The sequence below is a fragment of the Marmota monax genome, unplaced genomic scaffold, assembly GCF_021218885.2.
Source record: "Marmota monax isolate L192 unplaced genomic scaffold, Marmota_monax_Labrador192_F-V1.1 WCK01_AAM20220418_F8-fsc00016, whole genome shotgun sequence".
Classification (NCBI taxonomy): domain Eukaryota; kingdom Metazoa; phylum Chordata; class Mammalia; order Rodentia; family Sciuridae; genus Marmota; species Marmota monax.
Genome location: NW_026695209.1, coordinates 18,657,845 through 18,685,415, shown reverse-complemented (window position 1 = coordinate 18,685,415; position 27,571 = coordinate 18,657,845). Strand labels below are relative to the sequence as shown.

Below are 27,571 nucleotides of genomic sequence, written 5' to 3'. Positions count from 1 at the left end.
ATTTTCCTGATGTGTTATATTTGCTTGTGACTTCACATTGTTTAACTGTAAAGAAAAAAAATCATAATGCCCTTCATATTATCAGAACCATTATTGTGTTTCTTTAGTTACATTTCTTCACCTAGAATATTATCAAATCATCATTGAAACAAAATAAAAACTGCTAAGCTCCTAAGGAAAGCTCTTTTAATTCAGTTTGAATAATACAAATGGCGATGCTACATTTTTTAGTTATAAGGGGGAGAATGTGAGTAATATGGGTAGTATGGTACCTTTCTTGAGTTCTTTCTTTTGATTAATCATCTTTATTAAGTATTTAGCTTAATATTACCAGCCACACCATGTGTAGATTGTATGAGGCTCATATAATAAACAGATCCAAAGGGCCTAAGTCCCTCGAGGATGTGGCCAATGAAGCTCAAGCTGTATAGCACAAAGCCCAGGTAAACCACTGTGCTTTTACTTAGTCTCTTCATGGGTATGTGCATGTGGTTGAGTGTGGTAGTAGTGATATCACTGATGAAGATTTATTCCTATAATATTAAAAATGCTTTTGATATAGTTTTGGGGAAATAGGTAGCATTAGAAAACTGTACACAAATTTATGGCACAGCCAATCTTCCCCAGAGTCATTTAACCTTTCTCCTATACCGCCGTCACCCTCTGCAAATCCTTCTCCAGGAATTCTTCCTTGTGATCTGTGACCATCTTTCTGAAAAGAAAAATATTTTTTAAGGAAGTAAAACAATACGTATACTCAATTATCATGACTTTTCCATATTCTTTGGTGGAATTGAAATGTGCCACAATTCTTTGTTTAAAGTTAAACTCATCTAATTTATCATATCAGTTTAAATTTACTGTGTAATATTTAGGTAAACTTAAAATCTCTCAGCCTATTTATTAGGTATGTGACTTTGTCTATACAAATGAATATAATTGTGAGAACATAAAGAACAAAACAATCATTTTTTATATGATTTGCCAGGTTGCTGCTGGGCCAGGGGTGTACAAAATATAGCAGTCCCCTTTCTCATGGTACTTCAAACTATTACAATATCAAGATGCTAAGAGGAGCACTCACAAATATGACTTGTAAAGAATATGAATCTAGGCCAAAAATATTTAAAGCTTGGGGAAAAGATGAGTAAGTAGTTGGATTTGACCCAAGATCTTGGAAATATTTTCATTAAGTGCTGCAAGGTATATTTTTGAAAATGTAAATTCAGACTCTAACATTTGCAACCTGTACACAGAGTTTCTAATGAGCACATAAGGTCACTTGGATGATTCACTTGCTTGTGAGTGCTGAAGGCAGAGTTGTTGCTGTGAGGTTTTAGAAAAGCCTTTGAAGTGTGATTATGTAATACTGTGTGCATTAGAATCTGTGTTTTATGCAACAAATAAAAACAAAGGGCTTAATTTAATATTAGCTATATGCCTCATTCTCTCAAGATTTTATAACACATATAAGGTTTGATTTCTGAATTAAAGAAATATATTATCTAGACTTACTAGTTGCGCAAGTTATAGTTGTTTTGATTAAAAACTGAAAATCAAAATACAAAGTTTCCTCATGAATGATCTACACTATGACTTTCAACAGATGCAAGCTTGTTTTTTTTTTTTTCATGTTTGTTCATGTTTGGGTGACTTTATTTTTTGCTGTAATTTAATAATCTTTATGTGAGCAGGGACAGATACTTTACCAACAAGTCTATATTTAATATAGGTAATTTTGTTTCTATAGCTTCAAAATGGAAATATATACACACATTATCTAGGTTAGCCCACTTTAGTGTCAAGATGACAGCAATACTTTTACACATTATGTAGGGGTCCTTTAGAGGTATTTTTTATTGTTAAACACTTTCTCCTAATGATTCCTGTAATTTAATGATAATGATAGATGAGTACCCTCCTCTCCTCCACAATGAAGAGAGTATAATTAAATTTCAATTTTCTATCTAGGTATTTGAGATGAACCACAAAGTAAGAAAAATATTTTGCATGATTAAAATATTGTAACTACTGTAGTACTTCTAGGTTCTCTCATAATATATTCATAATCTTACAAGTAGTAATGAATAATAAGCAAGACCTTATCATGTACAAATGTTTCTAGTGTTTCTTGTTTGTTTGTTTGGTAGTATGATAGGGAGAAGCTTTGTTTTGAATAGTCATCCCAAATTCTGTAAAATATTCAACAGAATTTCTGTGGTTTTGGTTCATAGCTCAGTTGTGCAGTGATGTTCTCCTCATTTTTGATGGTCCTCTCATGTCAATTAACAATAGCTCAAAAATTCCTTCCTCCATTTCTTATCCTTCTGGAGGCAAAAAATCATATATATTATTATAACCTTTAAAAACAGTATATACTTACCTAGTAATAGTATCACTAATGGGAGGGAAGACATTTGGGCCCAGGGTGATCATTTTCACCAACTTGTGAAAAGAAGTACAATTATGTTTTAATTGACTTCAAGATATGATAATCCTGAGCTTTATCCACATATTAGCTATTATATCTTAGAATACATTAAATACTTGCAACATACAGCTAAGTTTTTGGTACATTAGTAGGTGGAGGAAAAATTGATGGAGTATCAAGTAAATATATGGAATGAATAAATGGAAGATACATCTGCATGGTGAAAGAACCCTGACTGTTTAAGAAATTAATTAAAGTACAAAGTTGACTATAATGACTAACTTTTTCCTAAATATACTAGGACCTTCTTACAGTTAGAATACTTGTGGAGCAACTTTAGTGTCATACCCTCTACAAACATGTTAACTCATTACCTCATTTAGCCAACTCTTTTCTTTCCTCAGGATCAACACATTACAGATAAGGAAGAAGGCAATCTAGAGCAAAAGCACTGGCCTAAAAAATTTTACATCTAACCTTTTCTTTTAAAATAGTCCTTTATTCAATCTGTTCTATTTTTAAAAGTAAATTATATGTATCATCTTTTATCTAAATACTGCATGTTGTGTCTAAATTAAATTTTTAATATAGTGCTAATTTGCCTTTTCCTTCTAGATAGTAGAAATTAGTCAGTTTTTCACTGAGTGTCTCCTACCTGCCATAAAACTTTTCAGCTCTTCTTTCTGTGAAACACTATTTGCATGTCTGATATTTTCTGTGAAGCTCTTTTAAATCAGAATCTCACAAGATCAGACTAAGCAGTGTGTCTTTTATTTACATTTGAAAATGGTACCTCAGTACCCTATAAAGTTTCTGAAAATGAAAGAAAGCTGTAATTACTGGTTCACTGTGATTATTTAAGATTTCCTCAGCACAGATGAACACAATAACCAACACAACTTTCTATTTATCCAGAGAAAAATACAAAAATTAGAGCCATGAACAGTGTGTACTTGAAAGCATTCACTTCAGTTGTAACTTCTTCTAAGAACTAACTCTAATACAATAAATGTAGTTTCTCTCATCCTAATGATGATACAATGCCTAATTAATTCTTATTGATAAGAATTTCTTCAATAAATTATGATCCTTTTATGTAATTATATGGTGTTAATTATTGAATAAGGAAAATGTTGTTTAGACCTTGTCAAGTAAATTATTTAATTATTATATAACTGAATGAAGTGCAGTCATATTACCTTTCATTGGCAGTCAGTTAAAATGAGTGTTTAATTTTAGGAACATTAATTAAATCAGAAAATTGCTTAATTCCTTTATAAAATTATAAGTATTAGTATGATTGCCTCCCCCCCCCCAAGTTCTTTATATTTACAGGGATAGTCCTAGAATATGACCATCTGATAGTTCAAGTTCCACCTCTACCCTTATTCGTGTTATGAAAGTAGCCTCTTTGTTTTTTAGAGTTTTTGTCTTTAAACCATGTATTCTTAAATTATTTTCAGAATTAGTTGAATTAATGTGCAAGAAAGACTGATTTGTATCAGTACTGTGTACATATTACATGCTCAGCAAATGTTAGCTACTAAAATCATCAGTATTATCATAAGTACTTTTAAAATTCCATAGAAATTTTATAATAAATGGAAAGAAATGAATGAATGGGATAATTAGGCACTTTCCCTCTCTATTGCCTGCATTCTCTTGGTCTGATTTCTTATTTTCTTGTTCTATTCCCCAGTTCAGTATCACAGTATTCCTTTCAGTTCTTTAACAGAATGAAAATTAAAGGTATTTTGTACCCTGCTAAATTCCTTTCTTACTCTTGTATCATTTTCCCACCCATTATAGTTCTCCTTCACAGTGTGTTACAGCACTGTCTTCTTTTTCTGCTTTCCTCACATTTTTAAAATATTTTTTCCTAAGATACAAATCTAGTTTGTTCCTTTTCCTTTTTCACTTCCTTTGAGTAGCTCATATACATCCTCATCATGTCACTATTTTATTCTGTGAAGATATTTCTTATTCACCCCTCCCTACATGGCCTTTGTCCTGATCACCAAGCAGTATATAATTTTGTGATGTTTAATGACTGTTAGGAAATACTGGGCAGCATGGATTCATAGATTTTTTTTAGCTAGAACTCCATAACCTAGTTCAGCCCATTCAAATTAAACAGATTTTGGGTGGTTAGGAAATCTATAAGCTTCTTTTTAGAATTGGTTTCAAAATTAGTTTCAAAAGTTAAATTTGTGCCTGCAGACCAGTAGATCCATGCCAGAACCCAGGCCTACCCCATCTCTATCTTGGGACACTGGGGCCATCACCATAGCCCTCCCACACAGTAGCCTCTACCTTGGGACATCAGATAGGTTCTGGAGGCAGGTGCATCTCAGAATAGACAGCCCACTCTTTCAGCTCCTTCTCTGAAAATGATTGCATTCATCCTGGGACACACCCACTGCTATCTTGAGTTATCTTTGCTATTGCCACAACCACCTTTATTTGTAGTAGCATTTGTCCTGGGACACCAGCCAGAGTCTAGAAGCCCAACACCAAGGTGAGGTGCAGGGACACTATAAGATTATACGGTAGAAACTGTAATACCTCAGATCGTCACTGCAAGAAAGGAATTCACATAGAGAATATGAAAAAACAAGGGAGGAATGTGCCCCCCCCAAAACCAAGATACTACAATAATAATTGTAGACAGCATAGTTGATGAAATGTCAGAGGAGTTCAGAATGTACATCATTAAAATGATCTATGAATTAAAGAATCACCTAAGTGAACAAATACAGGCAAAAATTGATCACTCCAACAAAGAGATAAGAGAACAAATACAGGTAACCATTGATTATACCAACAAAGAGATAAGGGAGCAAATACAGATAGCAAAGGACTACTTCAAGAAAGAGAGAGATTCTGGGAAAAAAAAAAAAAACAATCAGAACTACATAAAAATAAAAAAACAAAGGTACTGTGTCCATCTATGACTAAAAAAGAAATTAGAAATCCTTGAAATGAAGGATATAATATAAAATTCAATAGAGCATCACCAACACACTAAATCACTTAGAAGACCAAATGTTAGATTGTATATTTTGTTGAAGACAAAATATACAATCTTGAAAATAAAATTGATCACACAGTAAACCTGGTAAGAAACCATAAACAGGACATACAAGAATTATGGGTTAACATCAAAAGAGCAAATCTAAGATTTATTGGGATAGAGGAAGGCACAGAGATTCAAACCAAAGGAATGAACAATCTCTTCAATGAAATCCTATCGGAAAATTTCCCAAACCTGAAAAATGAATTGGAAAATTAACTACAAGAGACTTATAGGACACAAAACATAAAAAAATTACAACAGATCTACACCAAGACACATTATAATGAAAATACCTAGCATAATGAGTAAGGATAGAATATTTAAAGCCAAAAGAGAAAGGAATCATATTACATAGAGGGGAAACCAATTAGGATCTCTGCAGATTTCCCAGCCCAGACCTTGAATGCTAGAAGATCCTAAAAACAATATACACCAAGCTCTGGAAGAAAATGAATGCCAACCAAGAATCTTATATCCAGCAAAATTAAGCTTTAGATTTTATGATGAAATAAAATCCTGCCATGATAAACAAAAGTTAAAAGAATTTACAACTGGAAAGCCTCTGCTACAGAACATCATGGGCAAAATATTCCATGAGAAGGAAATGAAAATCAGCAAAGGGAGGTATTACACTAAAAGAAAAACCAATCTAAAGAGAAACCAAGTCAAGTTAAATACCAAAAATAAAAATGACCAAGAATACGAACCATGTTTCAATAATAACCCTGAATGTTAATGGCCTAAAATCACCAATCAAAGGACATATAGACTGGCAGATTGGATTAAAAAAAAAAAGATCCAACAATATGCTACCTTCAAGAGACTCATAGGAAGACATCCACAGACTGAAGGTGAAAGGTTGGGGAAAAATATATCACTCAAACATACCACTCACATGGACTGTGGAAATAAGCAGGAGTTTCCATCCTTATATCAAATAAATTTCAAGCCAAAGTTAATCAAAAGGGATAAAGAAGGACATTTCATACTGCTTAAGGGAAGCATACATCAACAAGACATAATGATCCTAAATATATATGCCCGAAACAATGGAGCATGTATGTTTATCAAACTCTTCTCAAGTTCAAGAGATAAATAGACCACCACACAATAATTCTGGGTGACTTCAACACACCTCTTTTACCAATGGATAGATTTTCCAAACAAAAGGTAAACAAAGAAACTATAGAACTCAATAAAACAATCAATAACTTAGACTTAACAGACATATATAGACTATTTCATTCATCAACAAGTGAATACACTTTCTTCCCAGCAGCACATGGATCCTTCTCTAAAATAGACCATATATTATGCCACAAAGCAACTCTTAGCAAATACAAAAAAGTAGAGATACTACCCTGAATTCTATCAGATCATAATGAAATGAAGTTGGAAATCAATGATAAAATAAAAAATAGAATCTACTCCAGCCCCTGAACTTAAAGATCATATGATCATCTCAATATATGCAGAAAAAGCATTTGACAAAATACAGCACCCCTTCATGTTCAAACCACTAGAAAAACTAGGGATATAAGGAACATATCTCAACATTGTAAAAGCTATCTATGCTAAGCCCCAGGCCAACATCATTCTAAATGGAGAAAAACTGAAAGCATTCTCTCTGTAAACTGGAACAAGACAGGAATGCCCTGTTTCACCACTTCTATTTAACATAGTTCTTGAAACTCTAGCCAGAGCAATTAGATGAAAGGAATTAAAGGGATACAAATAGGAAAAGAAGAACACAAACTATCACTGTTTGCTGACGACATGATTCTCTACCTAGAGGATCCAAAAAATTTTACCAGAAAACTTCTAGAACTAATAAATGAATTCAGCAAAGTAGTAGGATATAAAATAAACATCCCTAAATCAAAGGCATGTCTGTATATCAGTGACAAATCCTCTGAAAGAAAAACTAGAAAAACCACTCCATTTACAATTGTCTCAAAAAAAAAAAAAAAAGAAAAAACTTGGAAATCAACTTAATGAAAGAGGTGAAAGTCCTCTATAATGAAAACTACAGAATTCTAAAGAAAAAAATTAGAGAAGACCTTAGAAGATGTAAAACTCTCCCTTGTTCTTGGATAGGCGGACTTAATATTGTCAAAATGACCATACTACTAAAAGCACTATCCAGATTTAATGCAATTCCAATCAAAATCCCATTGACACTCCTCATAGAAATAGAAAAAGCAATCATGAAATTCATCTGGACAAGACCCAGAATAGCCAAAGCACTCCTTAGCAAGAAGAGTGCAGCAGGTTGCATATCACTATCCCATACCTTAAACTGTACTAGAGAGCAATAGTAACAAAAACACCATAGTATTGGCACCAAAATATATTTTTAGGCCAATGGTACAGTTTAGAGGATACAGAGAAACCCACAAAATTACTGTTCTATTAGACAAAGGTGCCAAAAACATATTGGAGAAAAGATAGCCTCTTCAACAAATGCTTTTGGGAAAACTTGAAATCCATATGCAACAAAATGAAATTAAGCCTCTATCTCTAACCATGTACAAAACTCAAAGTGGATCAAGGACCTAGGAATTAAACCAGGGATCCTATGCCTAATAGAAGAAAAAGTAGGCCCAAATCTTCATCATGTTGGATTAGGCCCTGACTTCCTTAATAAGACTCCCATAGTGCAAGAAATAAAATCAAGGATCAATAAATGGGATGGATTCAAACTGAAATGCTTCTTCTCATCAAAAGAAACAATCACTGAGGTGAACAGAGAGCCTACAGAAATGGAGCCAATTTTTACCTCAAGCACATCAGATAGAGCACAAATTTCCAGGATATATATAGAACTCAAAAAACTAAACACCAAAAAAAAGCAAACAACCCAATCAGTAAACTGAATAGACACTTCCCAGAAAGTGATATACAATTGATTAACAAATATATGAAAAAATGTTCAACATCTCTAGCAATTAGAGAAATCCAAATCAAAACTACTCTAAGATTTTATCTCCAGTCAGAATGGCAGTTATTATGAAGACAAACAACAATAAGTGTTGAGAAGAATGTGGTGGAAAAGGCACACTCATATATTGCTGGTGGGACTGCAAATTGGTGTAGCCAATGTGGAAAGCATATAGAGATTCCTTGGAAAACTTGGAATGGAACCACCATTTGACCCAGCTATCCCACTCCCTGGTTTATACCCAAAGGACTTAAAAATAGTGTACTGCAGTGACACAGTCACCTCATTGTTTATGGCAGCACAATTCACAATAGCTAAATTGTGGAACCAACCTAGATGCCCTTCAGTAGATGAATGGATAAAGAAACTGTGGTATGTATACACAATGGGATATTACTTATTATTAAAAGAGAATGAAATGATGGCATTTGCAGGTAAATGCATAGTGTTGGAGAATATTATGCTAAGTAAAATAAGCCAATCCCAAAAAACCAAATGTTGAATGTTTTCTCTGATATATGGATGTTCACCCATAATGGTGTGGTGGGGGCAGAATGGGAGGAATGGAGGATCTTTAGATAGGGTAAAGGAGAGGGAGGGGAAGGTGGTAGGAAAGATGGTGGGATGAGATGGACATCATTACCCTAAGTACATGTGTGAAGACATGAATGGTGTGACTCTACTTTGTGAACAACCAGAGACATGAAAAATTGTGCTCTATAGGTATACTATGAATTGAATTGCATTCTGCTGTCAGGTATAACAAATTAGGATAAACAAATTAATTAAACAAAAACCTTTCCAAACAAGGAATAGAGGTGAATTCCTGCAACCTGTTAAAAGAAATTAATTAAAACTTACAGCTAAAATCATAATCATGGGGAAAAGAGTTAAATTTGCATAGCACTTTACAGTATATGAATGCTTTCATTCACATGGACTGCTCTTATCCTCCCATTGTCTCAGAGATGGTCAGGCAAATATTCTTTTCCTTAGTCTACATATGAGGAACAGAAAGATTTATAAGTCTCATAAGATCATATTCTTGGTAAGTGAATAAATGTAATTTAAATCTAGTTTTACAAATTCAGTACAGTTTTATTTTTGGATGTCAGATAATTCATCTTTTTCTTGTCCTAAAGAAATTCCATTAATGTATGTAACACATGTCTCACTAAATGTAATTATAGTTTTGTTTGCTCTTATTTGTAAAAGCTTATGATGACTCTAAATGTTATTTGTCTTCAGTTTTATACCATGCTATTCTAACATTCAAAAGCACAGATTAATGTGAGTGGGAAATTTTTTCCATTTTTTTTGAGAAATAACTGATAACTAAGTGTCAATGAAATATATTGTATATATTTAAGGTTCATACTGTGATTTTTGGTTGGTTGGGGTACTGGGGATTGAACCCAGGGGCACTTAATCACTGAGCTATATCCCCAGCCTTTTTAAGCTTTTATTTTGAGACAGGGGTCTCACTATGTTGCTTAGTGCCTCACTAAATTGCTTTGGCTGGCTTTGAACTTGTAATACCCCTGCCTCAGCCTCCCCAGCTGATGGAATTACAGTTTTGCACCACTGTGCCCTGTTTCATTTTATATATACATTGTGAACTGGTTAGTGTGATCAGGCTAATTAACCAATTAACATATCCTTTACTTCACATAGTGTGTGTGTGTGTGTGTGTGTGTGTTGATACTTAAAGTCAATACCGTTAGCAAGTTTTCAGTGTACAATGCATTATTATTAACTGTAGTCACTGTGCTATATATTAGTTCACCAGTTCTTATTCATCTTACAACCCAAGTTTTCTACCCTTTTGACCAAAATCCCAGTATTTTTCCTCTCTCTCATCCCTGCCCCAGCCCATAGCTACCTCTTTTCTCATTCTTTTCTATGAATTTGACTTGTCTAAGATTCTGCACATAAATGGTACTACATAGTATTTTTCTATATCTGGATTACTTCACTTAGTAAATGATGTCCCCTAGGTTTATCCATGTTGTTTGAAATATCTCCTTTTTTATGGTTAAACATTCTATTTTATGTAAATACCATATTTTTTCTATTTATCTATTTTCAGATATATAGACTATTTACTTTTCTTGGCTATTGTAGATAGTGCTGCTATGAACATAGGAGTCCAAATATCTTTTCAAAGTACTGTTTTTGTTTCCTTTGGAAATATACCCTGAAGTGGGCTCACTAGAACATATGTATTCTGGTTTGAATATGAATTATCCCCCAAAAGCGCCTGTATTGTCATATAGCTGTACCAGTTTAAAGTCCCAACAAGAGTGAACAAGGATTCTCCTTCACATCCTCATCAACACTCATTTTTTCAGTACTATTCATTACAATATATGTGAGGTGATGTCTCACTGTAGTCTTGAGTTGCATTTCCCTGATAATTAGTGATGCTGAGCACTCTTTTATATCCCTGATGTCCATTTGTATATATTCTTTGGAAAAATTTCAATTCAAGTCTTATGCCCATTTTAAAACTGTTATTTGGTGTTTTGCTCTTGAATTATTTAAGTTCCTTATATATTTTGGATATTAGGCTTTTAAGTTTTTAATCCATTTTGAGCTAATTTTTGTGAATGGTGTGAGAAGTGTCTACCTTCATTCTTTTGCTTGTGGATATCCAATTTTCTGAGCTCCACCAATTGAAGAGACTGTCCTTTTCCCATTGTGTATTCTTGGCACCATTGTTAAAGTTTAGTAGACTCTATATATGTGGTTTTATTTCTGGGCTCCATAGTTTGATCCATTGACTTATATATCTGATTTTTATGCTAATGCCATACTGTTGTGATCACAGTAGCTTTGTGTACTTTGAATTCAGGTATTGTGGCACCTTCAATTTTATTTATTTTTTTCTCAAAATGACTTTCTGTAGTACAGATCTTTTGTGGTTCCATATATATGTTTGAATTTTTCTGTTTCCATGAAAAAGGAATTTTGGCAGATATGCCATTAAATTGATAGATTTATTGATGTAGTATGGATATATAACAATGTTGCTTCTTCAAATTCAGTGACACTACATGTCTTTTTATTGTGTTTTCTTCAATTTCTCTTACCAATATTTTATAATTTATCCATGATTAAAATAAACGATTTTACTTTAAGTTGTTTCCTCCAAGCATCAGGGCAACCTCAAAGCAAAAGCCTAAAATAGATATAGCAAAAATAAAGAGAAAAAGCTTTTTTCCCTAAGAACATAAGTAAGATATGATTTCACTGTCCCCAACACAATACTGGAACTCTTAGCCATAGAATTAGGTAAGAAAAAGAAATAAAAGTCATCCAAGTTGCAAAGAAAGAACTAAAATGACTTTGTTTGCAGATGGCATGAGCTATACTTTAGCAGGGATCTAATGAAAAGGACCTTAAAGCTGGTTGCAGTAGCACACATTTGTAATCCCAGTGGCTCAGGAAGCTGAGCAGGAGGATCTTGAGTTCAAAGCCAGCTTCAGCAAAAGTGAGGCACTAAGCAACTCAGTGATACCCTGTCTGTAAATAAAATACACAATAGGAATGTGACTCAGTGATTCAGTGCCCCTGAGTTCAAAACCCAATACCCCACCCCTGACAAAAATAAATTAGAGCTTAAGAAAATAATTTCATTTACAGAAGCATCAAAGAGAATAAAATACTTGGGATGAGTGGGATAGTTTTAAATAGCAATACTCACTTTAAGAGTATAATCACACTTTTTTTTTTTTTAACCTGAGTAAGTTTGAGCCTCAGGAATTGATTGAGGAAGTGTTAAGATAGGCAGTTAGGATATTAGAGGATAAAAGAATTTTGAGGTTAAATTTCTCATGTAGCAGAGAATAGGTAAAAGATAAGAGTTCTGGTTTCACCACTTCTTTTTATAAGTCATTTCTCATGTTCTTTCTTGAGCAGTGGAGTTATGATATGCACACTTCATATTACTAGTATATTTGTCTGTTATAGGAGTTTTAATTTGTTTTGGCCCCACGCAGTAAACACATCCTTAGATATGTTAGGAACATTTAATTATATTTATATATATTTTTTACCTTAGAAATATTGAATGTAGAAAATTTATTCCTGGTGATGTTTTGTTTGCTGGCTGCCTTAGATGACTTCTAGAAGATATATAGAATCATCCTCCTATATTTGATTAAACTCTCAGGACCATACGAGTCATTTTGAAATTTAATGATAATTGGATGGTCTGAATAACACTCAAGTTTGTAAAATAACTATGGGTAAGTTAATAAATCTAAATATTCTGGCATGTTACAAAACATGCCAGATTTTTTGCTTCATTTGAATTATGTTAATTATCTCCAACTTTCATAGCTAAAATATGTTTATTTCGTTTTATGATACAAATGGGCACTTCACAGAAGAAACTTCGCACCTTTATTCTTACTTTTTGTTATCTTTTGTTATTTTCATGTAATAAAATTTAAATGGTTGTTTTAATTTTAAATTTCTATATTTATTATGCTCCTGGAAAATATTTTATTAGCATTCACAAGAGTATGTGTATCTACCTAAAGTACTCTTACTTTCTGTAAATGCAAATGTAGAAATGTTTATTTTGAATCTTTTTGCTCCCAATAATTGTATGTAGTTATTAACTTTGTTCCCAAAGGTTCTCACGAGGGACTGGGGTGATGCCTGTGTGGACATGCCTACAAGGTTGGCTTGACAGTTTTTCATGGCAACCTAATTCAGCCTTTGCTCATTGAGCTTTCTAAAGCATTGAGTAAGATCTATCCTATGATATTATATTTAGTCTTAAAAGCTAAAATTTTAAAAAGGAATATTCATAACTATGTATTTTTTCTAATAAAGGAAAAGGATGTTTATGTTACCACAGCTAAAATAATTTTGTCTCATCATGTTTATACACTTTACAGTCTTTAACTGGCAGATAATGGTAGAAAATAATATAACTAAGTGCCTATTCTGATCTTGGCTAATTATTAGATGCATGATTTTGACAAGCCACTTTGATATTCTATGTTTAACTTTAATTATTTGTATAGAGTAAGCTAACCAGTCAAGTTGATAATGAAGGTCTTCGAGTATGTGCTGTCTTTAATCAACTTGTAATCATTTATCCATGTCAACTAAGAATTATGTAAAATGTCTATCTCCAAGACTCATACAAATCAGTTATTAAATTGAGAATTAATTGCTTCAAATTGACATGCATTTGTTTAACTATTGTGAGTTATCCAAAAGAAGGTTATCTTTTCCATTATACATATTCCATTAAAAATCTATTTATAAAGAATATAAAGTCTTTTGAAATGTCCAAATTAAACTCTACAGATAAAGAAAGAGGGTTGTGTTAGAAGGAATATTTGTACAGATCCAAAAATGTTAACACCAAGGGAAAAAATTCAAGGTTGGTCCTTGATGATTGGAGTACTATTTAGTATTAAAATTATTATGATTAAAAATCAAAATGCAATGAAAGACTGCAAGGGGAAAATAATGAAAAAAAGATATGCTAACAAATAAGTAAAGTACTAATCTAGATCCTAGGTGTCAGGGGAAAATAAAAGAAAACCCATATAGAGATTGTATTTTAAAAATAAAGAAAAAATACAATAAATATATAGTATGTTAGAAGTTGATAATGATAAAAAATCAGAACATATAGAAGAATGTGTGGGGAATATTTATTTTTAGTTAGTGTAGATAGAATAAGAGAGTAAGTTTCACCACCACCACCACCACCCCCCCAAAAAAACTCAAATGTGTCTCAGAAGTTTAAGAAGCACTTTCCATTTTAAAAAACTTCAAAAAGTATCTAGTCCTCAAAGGGTTCTATGCACTGTGTGATTAAACATTAATATAAAATTTTTAAAACAATGGGAAAAGTCTTATATTCCACCGAGAACAAAGACATGAGGAGAGGAAATAGAAATAAAGATCATAAAGGAAGAAGAAACCAAGTTGAGTGTAAAAAGTAAGTTGAAGATAAATAGACCCACTTTTTTTCATTTCTTGAGATGGCACTTTAAGTAGTCTAGGGCTTGTAATAATAATAATTGCCACAGCAGCTAATAATTTGAGCATCTTCCTCAACACTATATACTGTATTAAATACTCAATGTAGATTACTTGACAGCCCTCTGATATATGGCCTTATTTTCAGAGGACAAATTGAACCTCAAGGAAGTTAAGTAACTTGCTCAGAGACACAATTGATAATTGTCAGAACTGGGACTAGAGTACAGTTGTTCAGTCCCAAAGCTCACAGTTGCTCCCATGATGTTTTAGTGTTTCAGGGGGCTATTTCCTGTGCCAGTTGTTTACTTGAAATGGCTCAGATGATACGCTTGCTTACTGCTTATAGTTGTCCTTATTTTTTATACAATTTTGAGTTTCTAATTATCTTTTCCATTTAAATATATCACATTTGACATGTTGGCAGGCTGTCTTAGAGTTAGTTTGAGGGGAAGTGTTTCTTTATAGCCTAAATAAAAATCATTTTGAGCTCAAAAGCATAATGTATTTTTTAAAAATGTTGAGTCTACATCACAGAAACTCATTTTGGTAACAAAGTATGTGGTTAAAAGGTGAATAAAAATCTGTTATTTTTTCCTTTGAAGTTCTAAATAATTGTTCTTGCTTTATTGGGTAATTGAATTTATAAACTCTTTGAATAGTCCTTAATAGAATAAGCAAAGTTGAAACTTTGGGGTGGGGCTAGGGTAGAAATATGACACTTTTAAAATATTTTCTTATTTGCTGAGTTTCCTATTTATTTGGTGTCTTTTTAAAGTTATAATCTTCTAAGCTTAAAAAAAGTTCCTTTTATTAGTAAGTTAGTCAGAAATATTCTGTAAAGTATTTAGAATAATTTTCCTATTTGCACAGAGAAATATGTAGTACTTGGTATTTTATATTATCATTTGATTTGCTATTTACTGATGTGTGTCATTAAGCATGCCTAAGAATAAACTAATAATTTGCATGAAAATGCATTTCAAAAAAGCATAGCAATCCATTAATTAACATAGTAGATAATGACATTTGAGCCCTCATCCTCCTTTGAGCTTGTTTTATTACTATTCTGCATTGTACAGTTTCTAAAATAATATAGCTAAGGCATCAAACTTGCAGGGATTGGAGTTTATTTTGTAGTCTAAAATTGGAAATCTTTTGTTGATGAAACAAGCATATCCAAGCCTATAATAGGAATATGCTTCTGTTTCATACTTAATTAAAATGTGTGGTTGTCATTTAAACTTTTAATGAAGACAGTGTTCACAAACTTGAATGTATATATAGCTCATGCATGGAGATGTTGCTTTTTCAAGGATACTAAAATTTTAATGTGAACTAATAAGAATTTTTTGAAAATTATCCCTTAAAGAGAAGTTACATTTGACATTTATTACATTTTAAAATATACTTTGAATGTACTCACTAATAAATATTCTGTTTATTTTCATGTTATTTTCTTTTTAACCTTTAAATGAATATTATACTATTGAGGAGGTTTTAAACACTAAAGTCTGGGAGACAAACACTAAACAGATATTTTCCATCAAAAGTAATATAATTATAAATGTTAAATTATCATAAATAGTTTTGGAAAATAACTAAAATATTAAAACTTTCATTTCCAGTGATGAGCTTTCAGTTCAGTGTGCTCTCTGAATCACAGAAATACAGATAAGAATGCCTAAATCAGTTCCATAGGCTAATCTTCTCATATACACGCACACAAGCACCCCTTCCTCACACTAATAGACACATGCATTTATAATGTATACTTCAACATATCACACATCTTTGACACTCCTGCATGTGGAGAAAGACTAAGGAAAGTAACTAACATTTGTGGTTTGGCAAGGTGCAGTGGTGCACGCCTGTAATCACAGTGATTGGGAGGCTGAGGCAAGAAGATTTCGAATTCAAAGCCAGCCTCAGCAACAGTGAGGCGCTAAGCAACTCAGTGAGACTCTGTCTCTAAATAAAATATAAAATAAGGCTGGGGATGTGGCTCAGTGGTCGAGTGCCCCTGAATTCAATTGCCGGTACCCAAAAAATAAAATAAAAACAAAAGTTATGGTTTATTGTCCTCTTTGTAATTCAAGACAATAAACTAAGCACAATTTAACTGTATTTGTAAAATAAAGGGACAAGTCTGTTTGAGATGTTATTTAGCTATAACCTTAGGTTTTATGGATTGTGGTTGACAATAAATAAAATTCAACTCATGAAACATAAAAAGGGAAAGACTATGGTAGAATATGGTGACAGTCTCTGTGCTGGAAATTTATCTTCAACCAATTAAAATCACAGAATTCTCTTTGCTTCCCAGGACCTGCTCATACTCCACCAGATGTTTGTTCTGTTACTTCAATTAGAACAGTCCTTAGAACATCGACTATGTTGTTTTCTTCTTTTGGTATAGTTCTGTCTCCTGAAATCACTCAGTACCCAAAAGTTATTGTGTGGTTGAGGATTGGATAAAGAACTAGTTAGAATATAAATTTAACAAATTATTTTTATATCTTTTCACATTTTAGTGCGTCTTCAATTTGGATGTTTCTTGCAATGATTGGCACAGTAGTGATATATTTTTCTCTTTTTGGTGACAGAGAAAACAATTCATCTTAAAATTGGTGATATGTTAGATTTGAAGATATATGATAAGCTATCTTTATCGTCATCTTGTCACTGGAGAGGCCCTCTCTGTCACTCAGTTTGAAACTCCAGGGGTCGTACCTTACAGTAAATTTTCTGAGCTTCATCAGTGGAAATAAAGTGAGTTTAGTGCAGAATGATATAAATGATAGTACTTCTTACATCAAAATCCTTATACTTCGCACAGACACTTTATCAAGTGACTGAGCAAACACAGCAGCTTTTGAAGTATTTGAAGAGCCATTGAATTTGAGAGTCTTCATGCCTTCACTGTTCTTTAATCTTATTAGTACAGCCCTCCTTCAGAACATGGCTCTTCCTTAGTTCAAATTTAAGGACATAGATTATAAAATAATGATTAAAATTTCTTATCTACTTCAACCTGTTGGTAGATATATCAAATACTTAGGAAGGTCTTAAATTTAAGAAATCATAATATTTTAAAAAGCTATCCAGATTGATAGGGGCCTATTTGATCTTCTTTTTTCAAATCAAAGATAAGTTTCTATTAAAAAAAATAGCATTCTTTTCCCACAGTATTTTTCCAAAATGTGTAAGGAAAAGTTTTTGGTTCAATACTTTATATTTACCAATTTAAATGATCAAATGAACCCAATGAATAATGAATGGATATAAAACAATTGTGGTAAGCCTCAGATAACCTAACTCCATAAGTAATGTTAGAATGCCAATCTTTTAAATTTGATTCCATTAACAATTTAGGTGAATATTATGTTATCTCATTTCCCTGCTTTTCTCAGGTAATATTCATTTTGGCCTGTTTTATGCTGAGAAGTTCAACTTTAGAATTAAATAAGAAATTCCATAAGAAAACAGTAGGCCTGATTCTTGACATAAAACAGGTAGCATATACAGAAGGTAGCTTATAGGAAGTCAGCTAATCAGATCTCCATTGGACTTATGTGTATATCCCAGCTATACCACTTAACCAGTTGCCTGTCATTGAGCAAATCTGTTCTTTCTCCCACTTCTTTCACTATATTGAATATCAGTTTTCTTACTTTTGAGTACTGTTCCTGAGACACACAATCTTGGTCTTTTTATGTCTCTCCACATTCTCTATCATACTTCAACCATACTTGTTATCCTTGGACTGTTTGGATTTCTAGTTTCCCTAATTTAGCCTTTCTCCTCTTCTTTTTACTTTGCCTGTATCTGTGAGTTAATTTTCTTGATTTCCATATCCTTTCTGAAGAATATTCAACATCATTATACTTAAACTAACAAAGTAAGTATTCTCAGCCTAGTCCAACCTTCAAAACTGTTTATGTACCAGCTGCTAGTCCTGCCTTTTCTCCTCCACTCTCTGTTTCACTGCATACCTGTGTTTGCTCTACTTCAGACATTCATTGTATGCCTAATAATACTTCCCTTACAGGTTATTAATTGCATGTTAACTAAGACCATCTCTTAGTCAACTTTGTATCTTGCACAGTGTCTTGTACATTTTATGTACTTGGCAATTGATTGAGGGAAGAAAGATAATTTATTCTACCTTCTTAATATAAAAATTAATATATATGACTTGACCTTTCTTGAAGAGTCAGGGTGCTCATCCTAAATATCACTTTCAAGAATTTATGGAGAACCATTTATGACAAGGAATTATGCTAGGTATAGGGAGGTAGCTATGGACAATGACAATCTGTTGAGGTGTCCTGCTAACAGTTCTATGTGCTATGTTATTAGAAACCATATTAAGAAAGTAGTTTGAGATACTATAAATTATCTCTGAGTTTTTTTTTTTTGTATATTCTTTAGTGGAAATGGGATAAATAGGCATCTTGAGGCTGTGTGGATTTCATTAATGGGTATATGTTTGTTTATGTATGCTCATATGTACACACTCATGTGGTGTGACAAAATACTGGGGTAAGAGGACATGAAAAACAAAAAAGTTAGTTGCTCAGATAAGCTCTTTACAATCATTTGTTCTAATTCTAAGCATTGTCCCTAAAAAGATGAGGTGTTTTGGAAAACTCAGAAAATTCATAACTATAAAGCCCTTTCCCAACTATTATATTTAATCTAGTATTTTATTTTGTTGAAATTTCTGAATTTAAGGATAGCATTTTCTAAAGGAAGCCATTGTGTTCCTGAGTCATATGAACATAGGACGGTGATTCCAAAAGTAGGCAGCAAATTTTTTTCTTTAAATTATAGATCAGAAAAATATGTCTAAACTGATGTTTGAAACTTTATGGTTTTCATAGCATTTTTCTTTGTAGCTATAAATTGTGTGTATATATAGAGAGAATAAATTGTAACCATTTTCAAAATGATAATCCTTTTCAATGTCAAAAAGAAATAGATCCTTAAGTAATGATTATTTTTTCAGTATCCTTTGAAAAATATGAGTAAAAACTTATTAATTTTGCAGCTATTTTAACAAATTATCAGTTTAATTATCAAAAATATGTGGCAAACACATATATTAATTTTTATATTAAGAAAGTAGAATAAATTATTTTTCTTCCCTCATTCATTTGCCAAGTACATAAAATGTAAAAAGCACTGTGCAAGATACAAAGATGAGGGCTGGGGATGTGGCTCAAGTGGTAGTGCGCTCGCCTGGCATTCGTGCGGCCTGGGTTCGATCCTCAGTATCACATACAAACAAAGATGTTGTATCCACCGAAAACTAAAAAATAAATACTAAAATTCTCAAAAAAAAAAGATACAAAGATGACTAATTTTCAAACCCTAATAGCAAATGGATGTAACAACATAATTTATTTAGTCTTCAGACAATCTCCAATGCATAAGTAGTTTTTATGTCTCTTATAATAACCTAACTCACTGAGTGGGAACTTTATAATAACACATAATTACCAAGTAGTGATTCTTAATCCATAGGTTGAGAATTACTTTTGAAGATATACTTTCCATATTTATCCGTTACAACCAAAAAATCTGTCATTAACCAGTAATTTATTAATTAATAACTTTTATGCAATACTTTTAAGAAAAAAGTTTTCTAGGACATATCTCTAAACTGTATTTTGTGTTTTGAAAATTAACCCAAGTATTTAGTGAACTAGAAGGATGGGCAAAAGCTAAACTTTTATTTTGATGGATCTACACATTACACAATGTTCATTTGTTTACTTTGTCTCCAGTTATTTATTTTCACCATTCATATCTCACCATTTTTTGTATTCATTATCTTAGAGACAGGGTCTGGCTGAGTTGCTTAGGGCCTCACTAAGTTGCTGAGGCTGGCTTGGAACTAGTGATCCTTCTGCCACTGCACCTGGCTTCATTCTTCTGTTTAAACATATTGATAATCAGATGATCAGCTTCAGTTTGAATCAGAGCAGGCTGACCTGGATTGACTAAGATGGAAACCACTACTTCCAGCAAAAGTTCCTTTCTGTGGTGTATCCCTCTGCATCTCTGACCCAGAGGTTTGGAAAAGATGAAAATGATGGGTAATTGTTCATTACTCAGACTATTATTGTAATAATTTTGCTGTAATGAAAATGTATGAACATTTCCAAGATAAAAAATTTATAAACCAGGTGGAGGGCGGAAGCATTTAAACCCGTCTGTATCTCTCCTTAGGCTAGAAGACACTTAAGATTTCTAAGTAGTGTGAGATATATATATATATATATATATATATATATATATATATATATATATATATATATATATACACACACACACACACACACATGTGTGTGTGTGTATGCATGATACAATATTATGTATTTTATTTTAAATAAATGGGTACATGATTAACAATTCACTATGAGAAATTAGATGTTAAATTATAGCAGATCACATGATTGCCAATGAATTCACCTGTGACATGATGGTTGGTACATTTACTGGGTCATGCTACATTAATAGAAGTGTGCTGTTCATAACAAGAACTTCACTGTTCAGGCCATGCATGTCCACTTTGCTCAATTATGTGTTCCTCACAGTGATAATCTGAGACTAGAAAACCAAAATGGATTCAGAGATGGGGAAGGAATAAAAAACCCTATCAAATAAGGAATGATCAAAAGTTCTAGGATTAAAAGTAATATGTATTTTGTAATATATTTAAAGAACAGATGGAACTAGCATAGATATTACTGAATATTTCAAAGGTCACTGTATACTAAAGTTATTATTTATACCTTTTGCAGGTATAAATAATCCCAGGGAATTAAATTTCTATACAATATGGAAAAGAATCTCTTAACAAGTAGAATGAGTTGCTTTAAGACAAAGAAGATTCACTATTAATAGGGATATTCAGTTCCAGGCTGGATGATCACTAGATGAGCTGTGATAGAATTATAACAAGGATTTCATGGGTATGTTAACTACATAGGCTATAAAGTCCCTTTTAGACATGAGAATCTCTACAATATTGGACAAGAAATGGATACATAAGACCAATCATGATTTTAACAGTATCAGAATATTCACTTCTAAATTGCTCTCTCAGAACATATTTTATATCTCCTTCAACTTCTAATCTGTTGTGAATTCCTTAAGAGATGAACATTCAAAATTGTGCTAGATTCAGATGCAGCAGAATATGGAGGACACCAGAGACTGGACCACAATACTGATTTCTTTTCTGAGGCTTTAGAACACAATGGACGTCACTATTCTCTTTTGGTAAGTAAAGCTCTTAATGATATTTTCAATCTTTTTGAGTTTAATTCTGTTTTAATCCTTTATTTTTATAGTGATATTTGTTCAAAAAAATAATTCTTTAAATATTAACAAAAAAAAAAGAGATAGGAAAAGGGAACTGTCCTTGAAAACCAGATAAAATGCATTTGGGATTTGGACAGTCTTACAGTAAAGGAAATTTGGGGACAGCTGGGAAAATTAGAGTATTAGTGGGATTAAACATTTCTCAAGAAATGAGAGGATGACAATATTTACATTTTTAAAATATGAATATTTTGGAGGGCTATGCTATATTTTTATTATTTTTTAAAGGGAATGAAATATTTTTAAATATTTTTTAGCTGTAGATGGATGCAATACCTTTAATTATTTTATTTGTTTATTTTTATGTAGTGCCAGGGATCAAACCCAGTGCCTCACACAGTCTAGGCAAGTGCTCTACCACTGAGCCACAACTCCAGCCCCTATATTTTTATTTTTTATGCAACAATTTCATTTCTTTTTGTTCTTGCTTTCTCTGTATTATTGTACATTAAGATTTCTATAGTATTGCCTTTTAAATTAAAATACCCTAAAGGAATCAATGAGATATTATATTTCATATAGTAATACTGTGTTTCATATAGTAAATAGAAGACTTTTGAGTTCATTCTAGTTATAAATTCTCTGATTTCCTTATATTACTGAGGAAAGCTTTATATCATATCTTATTTTTACTTCATAGTGTTACTTTTAAAGATGAAGAATTTAGCAACTTTTTAGATTTGGAGGAATTCTTTATTTAATTAATAGCCTTATAGTAGGCTCAAGATCACATCTATATTATATTGTCTTTTTTTTTTCTTTTTCCGACTGGTCATATGTCTGTCTCTGTTTCTTTCTCTCTCTCTCTCTCTCTCTCTCTCTCTCTCTCTCTCTCTCTCTCTCCCCCCCCCCTCCCCCTCTCCCCCTTTCCCTCCCACCCCTCCCCCTTTCCTTCTCCCTCTCCCTCTTCCTCTTCCCAACTCCATCTGTCTATCCCAGACTTGCATCTTTTCTTCACCATGGGAGGTAGTAGATTAATATATGCTTCACAGTCATGACATCATGACATCAGGAGTTATGTGACAATATATCTCAATCTGATAAAATTGAGTTGTTGGATAGGCTAGAGGAAAGTGCAGAGGCCACAGGAGATTTAGATATTGTTCTAAAGTATGTGTGTATGTGGATTGTGTTGTTGTATGTGCTGGTAATGACACTGATATAATCTTAGATATGTACAGAGAAAGGTACATATGTGTTATTAAGAGAGCTCAAAAAATTATTATAGTTCATTAGAACATTCGGTTTTGACAAGTCAAAAAAAGATTGATAAAAGTAGTTTCAGAAGTGAATATGAAAATTACCATAAAGCTCTAAAATGACCTAAAGGGTGAAGGGTTAGAAAAGAAAATTCAGCTCACAAAGAGGAATCATGGAGAAACAGAAACCAATTACAATAAAACTGAACATTAACCAACTGAACTACACTGAAGAGGGTTTGAAATATTTAGCCAAATGCTTGTGTAGCCATCTTCCTAAATATTCTTGTGTCCCAACAAATTTCCTTTATGGAAAGGGGCCTTGTGCCATAGAGGAACATCACAAAATGTTATGGCAAAGACTGAAGATCCAGTAGCCTGCCTGCAATTTACTAGAAGAATTTGAGAACTTAAGTAATTAAACTTTTGCACCTCAGTTTCCCTCATTTGCAAAATGGGGATTAAAAAATACTATCCTCCCTGCCAGAGGAGATTTTTAGGCAGTGTAAAATCACTAACTGGGAAAATCTTTCTAGAAACTGAAATGTTACTGCACATGCATTTAAAAATTATTGTTTTCATGGCTATTCAACAATCATTTTGATATTTTAAACATGTCCATATACCAAGTGATTTGTGGACATGTAATTAATACCTTCTCTTAACGTTAGGGAAATTATGATCTTAGATGAGGGCCCACAATCATGTGGTTGGGCAAAAGATATCTTGGCATCCTTTGATTTTGTAGAAGCAAAATATTCTGTCATAATTAAAGCAACTCAACTAACCAGAGGCAGCATCAGTCAGATTGCTTTTCAAGCATTAATTGAATTGATCTTGCAAACATGGAATATGCAGTTCTAAATTAGCAGGTAGAACAGAGTATGGATCCTAAGTCTCAATAATATGTAGAGGAATAAGAAACTCAAGTACATAAAAAATAGAAAAGAGCTTAACCACTGCCTGTAAATGACTTCTAATCCAACTCCATTAGTGAGGTAAGTGTTAGCCCTGTCCTCCCAGCAGCACATCTTATTTTCAGTGACTACAGGTGCTTCAGGAATTGCTCATTTAAATAAGCCCTCATAGATCAACAAAATACAGAAAATCTTAGAAGAAAAGACTTCCTTCTTGCCAGAGTTATTCTTCAAAGAGCCAAAGCAAAAAGAATCATGTGAACAAATTATTATTATAATAATGCCTCATTATAATTGAACCCCCTGAACAAATGTACTATAGGAATGCATTTTATAATGGAACTCCTTATTAGACTGATTTATATGCTCTAGAACCCAATCAAGTTGCTTGAACACTACCCAAAGTGCTGTGGGTTACATACTACCACCAGTGAGATCACACCTGCCTCCCACATTCCTATAATAAAGGCAGGAATCAAGGATAAAATAGAACTTTTTCTTCTTTCATGAAATTTCTGCCCATCATCACTAGTACACAGCATTTGCTAACGCTTAATTTACAAGCTCAATAATCCAAAGGATCTACTGAATAAGTGTCAAATCTGTTTTCAAAGATACCAACAAACAGAGCTTGAAGGAATCTTAAAATAACCTCATGTGCTGCAGCATCAGCAGGTACCACCCTACCATCACGTCTGTGCTCTGTCAGTTGAAACCATGAAGCCAGGGGATAACTGCATATGTACCACTGTTGAAATGTATTTGCTAAGGTCAAAGTACCTCTCAAATGCTAAAAAGTGGTAGGGCAGAACTTCTCCATTCTGCTCTACTGGCAATCATGGAAAACTCCATTTGAGCATAATCTTTTCTCCATCCTTTGCTTCCTGATATAGGAACTTACACATTAAACTCTATGAGTGTGAGGCTTCCTTTTTCTTCTCTGGTTCACCAATTCAAATTCCATGGCATAAGTAAAGAAAGTAGATTATTGAGACCTAAATGAATTAAATTTATTTACATTTCTGAAGCGGTCTCAGTGATAAAAATGTGAATAAAGCAATAGGTTTTACATTAATTACTTTGCCAGTTAGGCTACTTAACAATAAGAAGTAGATTTGTTTATTTTCATTCTAAATTTGGGGATTCACAATAGACTTGTAGTTTAAATGGGTGGTTTGGCATAGATGTATCTTTCATTGTTCTTCAGTTTTAATTATTGAAAACAATTTATTTGGAATATGACTTTGGCTATATCCAAAATTATGAAAACTTTAGTTTTCCTAACTGAAAAATTTTCAATTCTCAGCATTTACTTTTTCTTATGTTTCTAAATTAGATGTGATAATACTCATTTCTATATAGAAATAATTGTTATTATCAATTTTCTCCTAGCCCTGATACCAAATAATGAATTAAAATAAAATTTATTTTGATTTAGAAAATAATTTATGAGCTAAGCATGGATGTGATAACTGAAGTTACTTTAAATGTTAATTTTATTTTTCAAAATTATTTGTAAAGTTTTAAAGCAAAGGTGCAGACTATTAAAAGGTATGATGTGTTTTCCATTGAATGTTTTCATCCTACTATCATTATATATGAACATAGTATTGATAAATTTAACAATTTCTAAGAAAATTTAAAGATGAAATTTTATGGTATTAAACTTTTCCATTTTAAAATTTTGCCTTTGCAAATGTTTGACACTGTGTTTTAAAACTCGTATAATTAATTCTTGCAACTCAATTATGATCCTAGAGAAAAATAACACTTTGCATGGATGAATAACTAAATAGATCACGGTATGATCAGTTACTTTCTTTGCTGTAGTAATGGTTACTGTAATAAGTAAGTCATTAAATTAGTCAAAATAATGGGGTTGATTACCATGCATTTGACTCTCAATAAGTGAATTATTATATTACTATTCTGCTTTCTTTAGACAAGTTGACTATGAATATAATTGTGAAAAATGAAACTCATAGCCATATATCACATTCTCTTTGTTCTTCCTGTGATCCTCACTACAAAATATTTAATGCTGAAAGACTAATAGTAGATATGTTAACAAATATGTATTACTGTAACATGCATACTAAATGATCTCTTTAAATGTGTATTAGATCTCTAGATATGTGTATTGCTATTAAAAATTGTTTATATTTAATATACTTAATATATTTATTTAAATTTAATATACTTAAATATTTGTTCATGTTTCTTTCGTCTTTATATGTGTGTCAAAATTTCTAGTTAAAATTATAAAATGAGGGTTATATAGCCAGTATTTAGCCCTAAATATTCAGCACCCTAAATTGTTGAAGTTTGTAATTGTCTCATTTTAAGGATTAGTTCTGATTATCTTTAGTCCTTTAGTATAATTTGTAGTCATTTCCTAACCTCTAAAAAAGTTGATTTACATACTAAGAACCTTAATAAAGAAGATAACTCAAAATTCCATAAATAGGCGTAGTTAAGAAAAATTACTTGCTTGAGGAAATTCTTTCATGTTGTTTATGCCACAAAGGCTCTAGAGCAACATAAACACATTCTGGTAATTAACACTGCAGTGAAAAAAATATAATTACACAATATTCCTGTTAATGATATTATATAATTATCAACTGAAGGTTTTTGAGCAGATAGCATTAAAAGGTCTCTAAGTATGGCTGGAATTGGCATCATAAAGCTCCTTACATTAAATGGCCAACATTGTTTAATGAGAGTTCTTGGAACATTTTTAAACCACTAAATGCCAAGAAATAAAATGTAGTACACATATTGCAAACTTAAATTTCTTATGGCATTTTTTTTTACTCTTAAATTTGAGCTGGCTAAAATATCACAAGTTCCAAAGAGAGCCGGACTGCTCATGAGTTTTCAGTATCTAGTTTTTATTTATATTGCACTAATAAAATCATTATGAGATGATGAATCAAACAGTAGGTACCATAAATACATAGGATTTAAGGAGGAGCTTGACTGTACTTGTTCTGATATATCACTGTGCCATACACTAAGAAAGACATATCACTATCTTCCCTAGGCCTGATTAATGTGTTTCCTTGCAACTTTATCAGGAAACATGGACTTATCAGAGTCCTTTTACCAGCATTGTGGGACCGTATTTTATCAGAGAAACATTTATAATATAGACAGCAGAAATTTTTGTGTCCATTTTCTGGCACTATGGAGAAGTTTAGATCAGTATTGAACTTAAGTGCTCATGCCAGAATAATTCACAACCATTCTGATTGTTACCCGTTGTCCTACCAATTAGTTAAACCCAGTAATCATGAACCTTCAACCTAAATACATAGACTAGACCCCTTAATACATTCATGGAAAATCCCCTTATAAGTTTGCGCAGAGTAAAGGTACATCACTGTCCAAGGTTTTGCCAATTTTGATGGCTTGAGGAAGGAATGGTTTGAATCAGCCTCTTGAATTATTTAATTTCTCCTTTGCTTTTGTCTGTGTTGCTTTTGTCAGAGCTTGATTGTGTAAATATGCCATTCTTTAGACTGGATCATCCTGGATAGTTGGTAATAGTCCTGTTTTGATCATCCATACCTTGACTTTCCCTTTGTTGAAACAACC

At 32.5% G+C, this 27,571-nt stretch overlaps 1 protein-coding gene across 3 annotated transcripts in view; it reads left to right on the top strand.

Annotated features, from left to right (window-relative positions):
• Gbe1 (1,4-alpha-glucan branching enzyme 1) overlaps nt 1-27,571 on the top strand; it is a 277,952-nt gene that overhangs the window by 247,768 nt on the left and 2,613 nt on the right. For all 3 annotated transcript variants that reach the window (XM_058574543.1, XM_058574544.1, XM_058574546.1), the window contains exon 15: nt 21,638-21,753. In XM_058574543.1, coding sequence (XP_058430526.1) covers nt 21,638-21,753 — 116 coding nt within the window. The remainder of the gene's footprint in view (nt 1-21,637; nt 21,754-27,571) is intronic.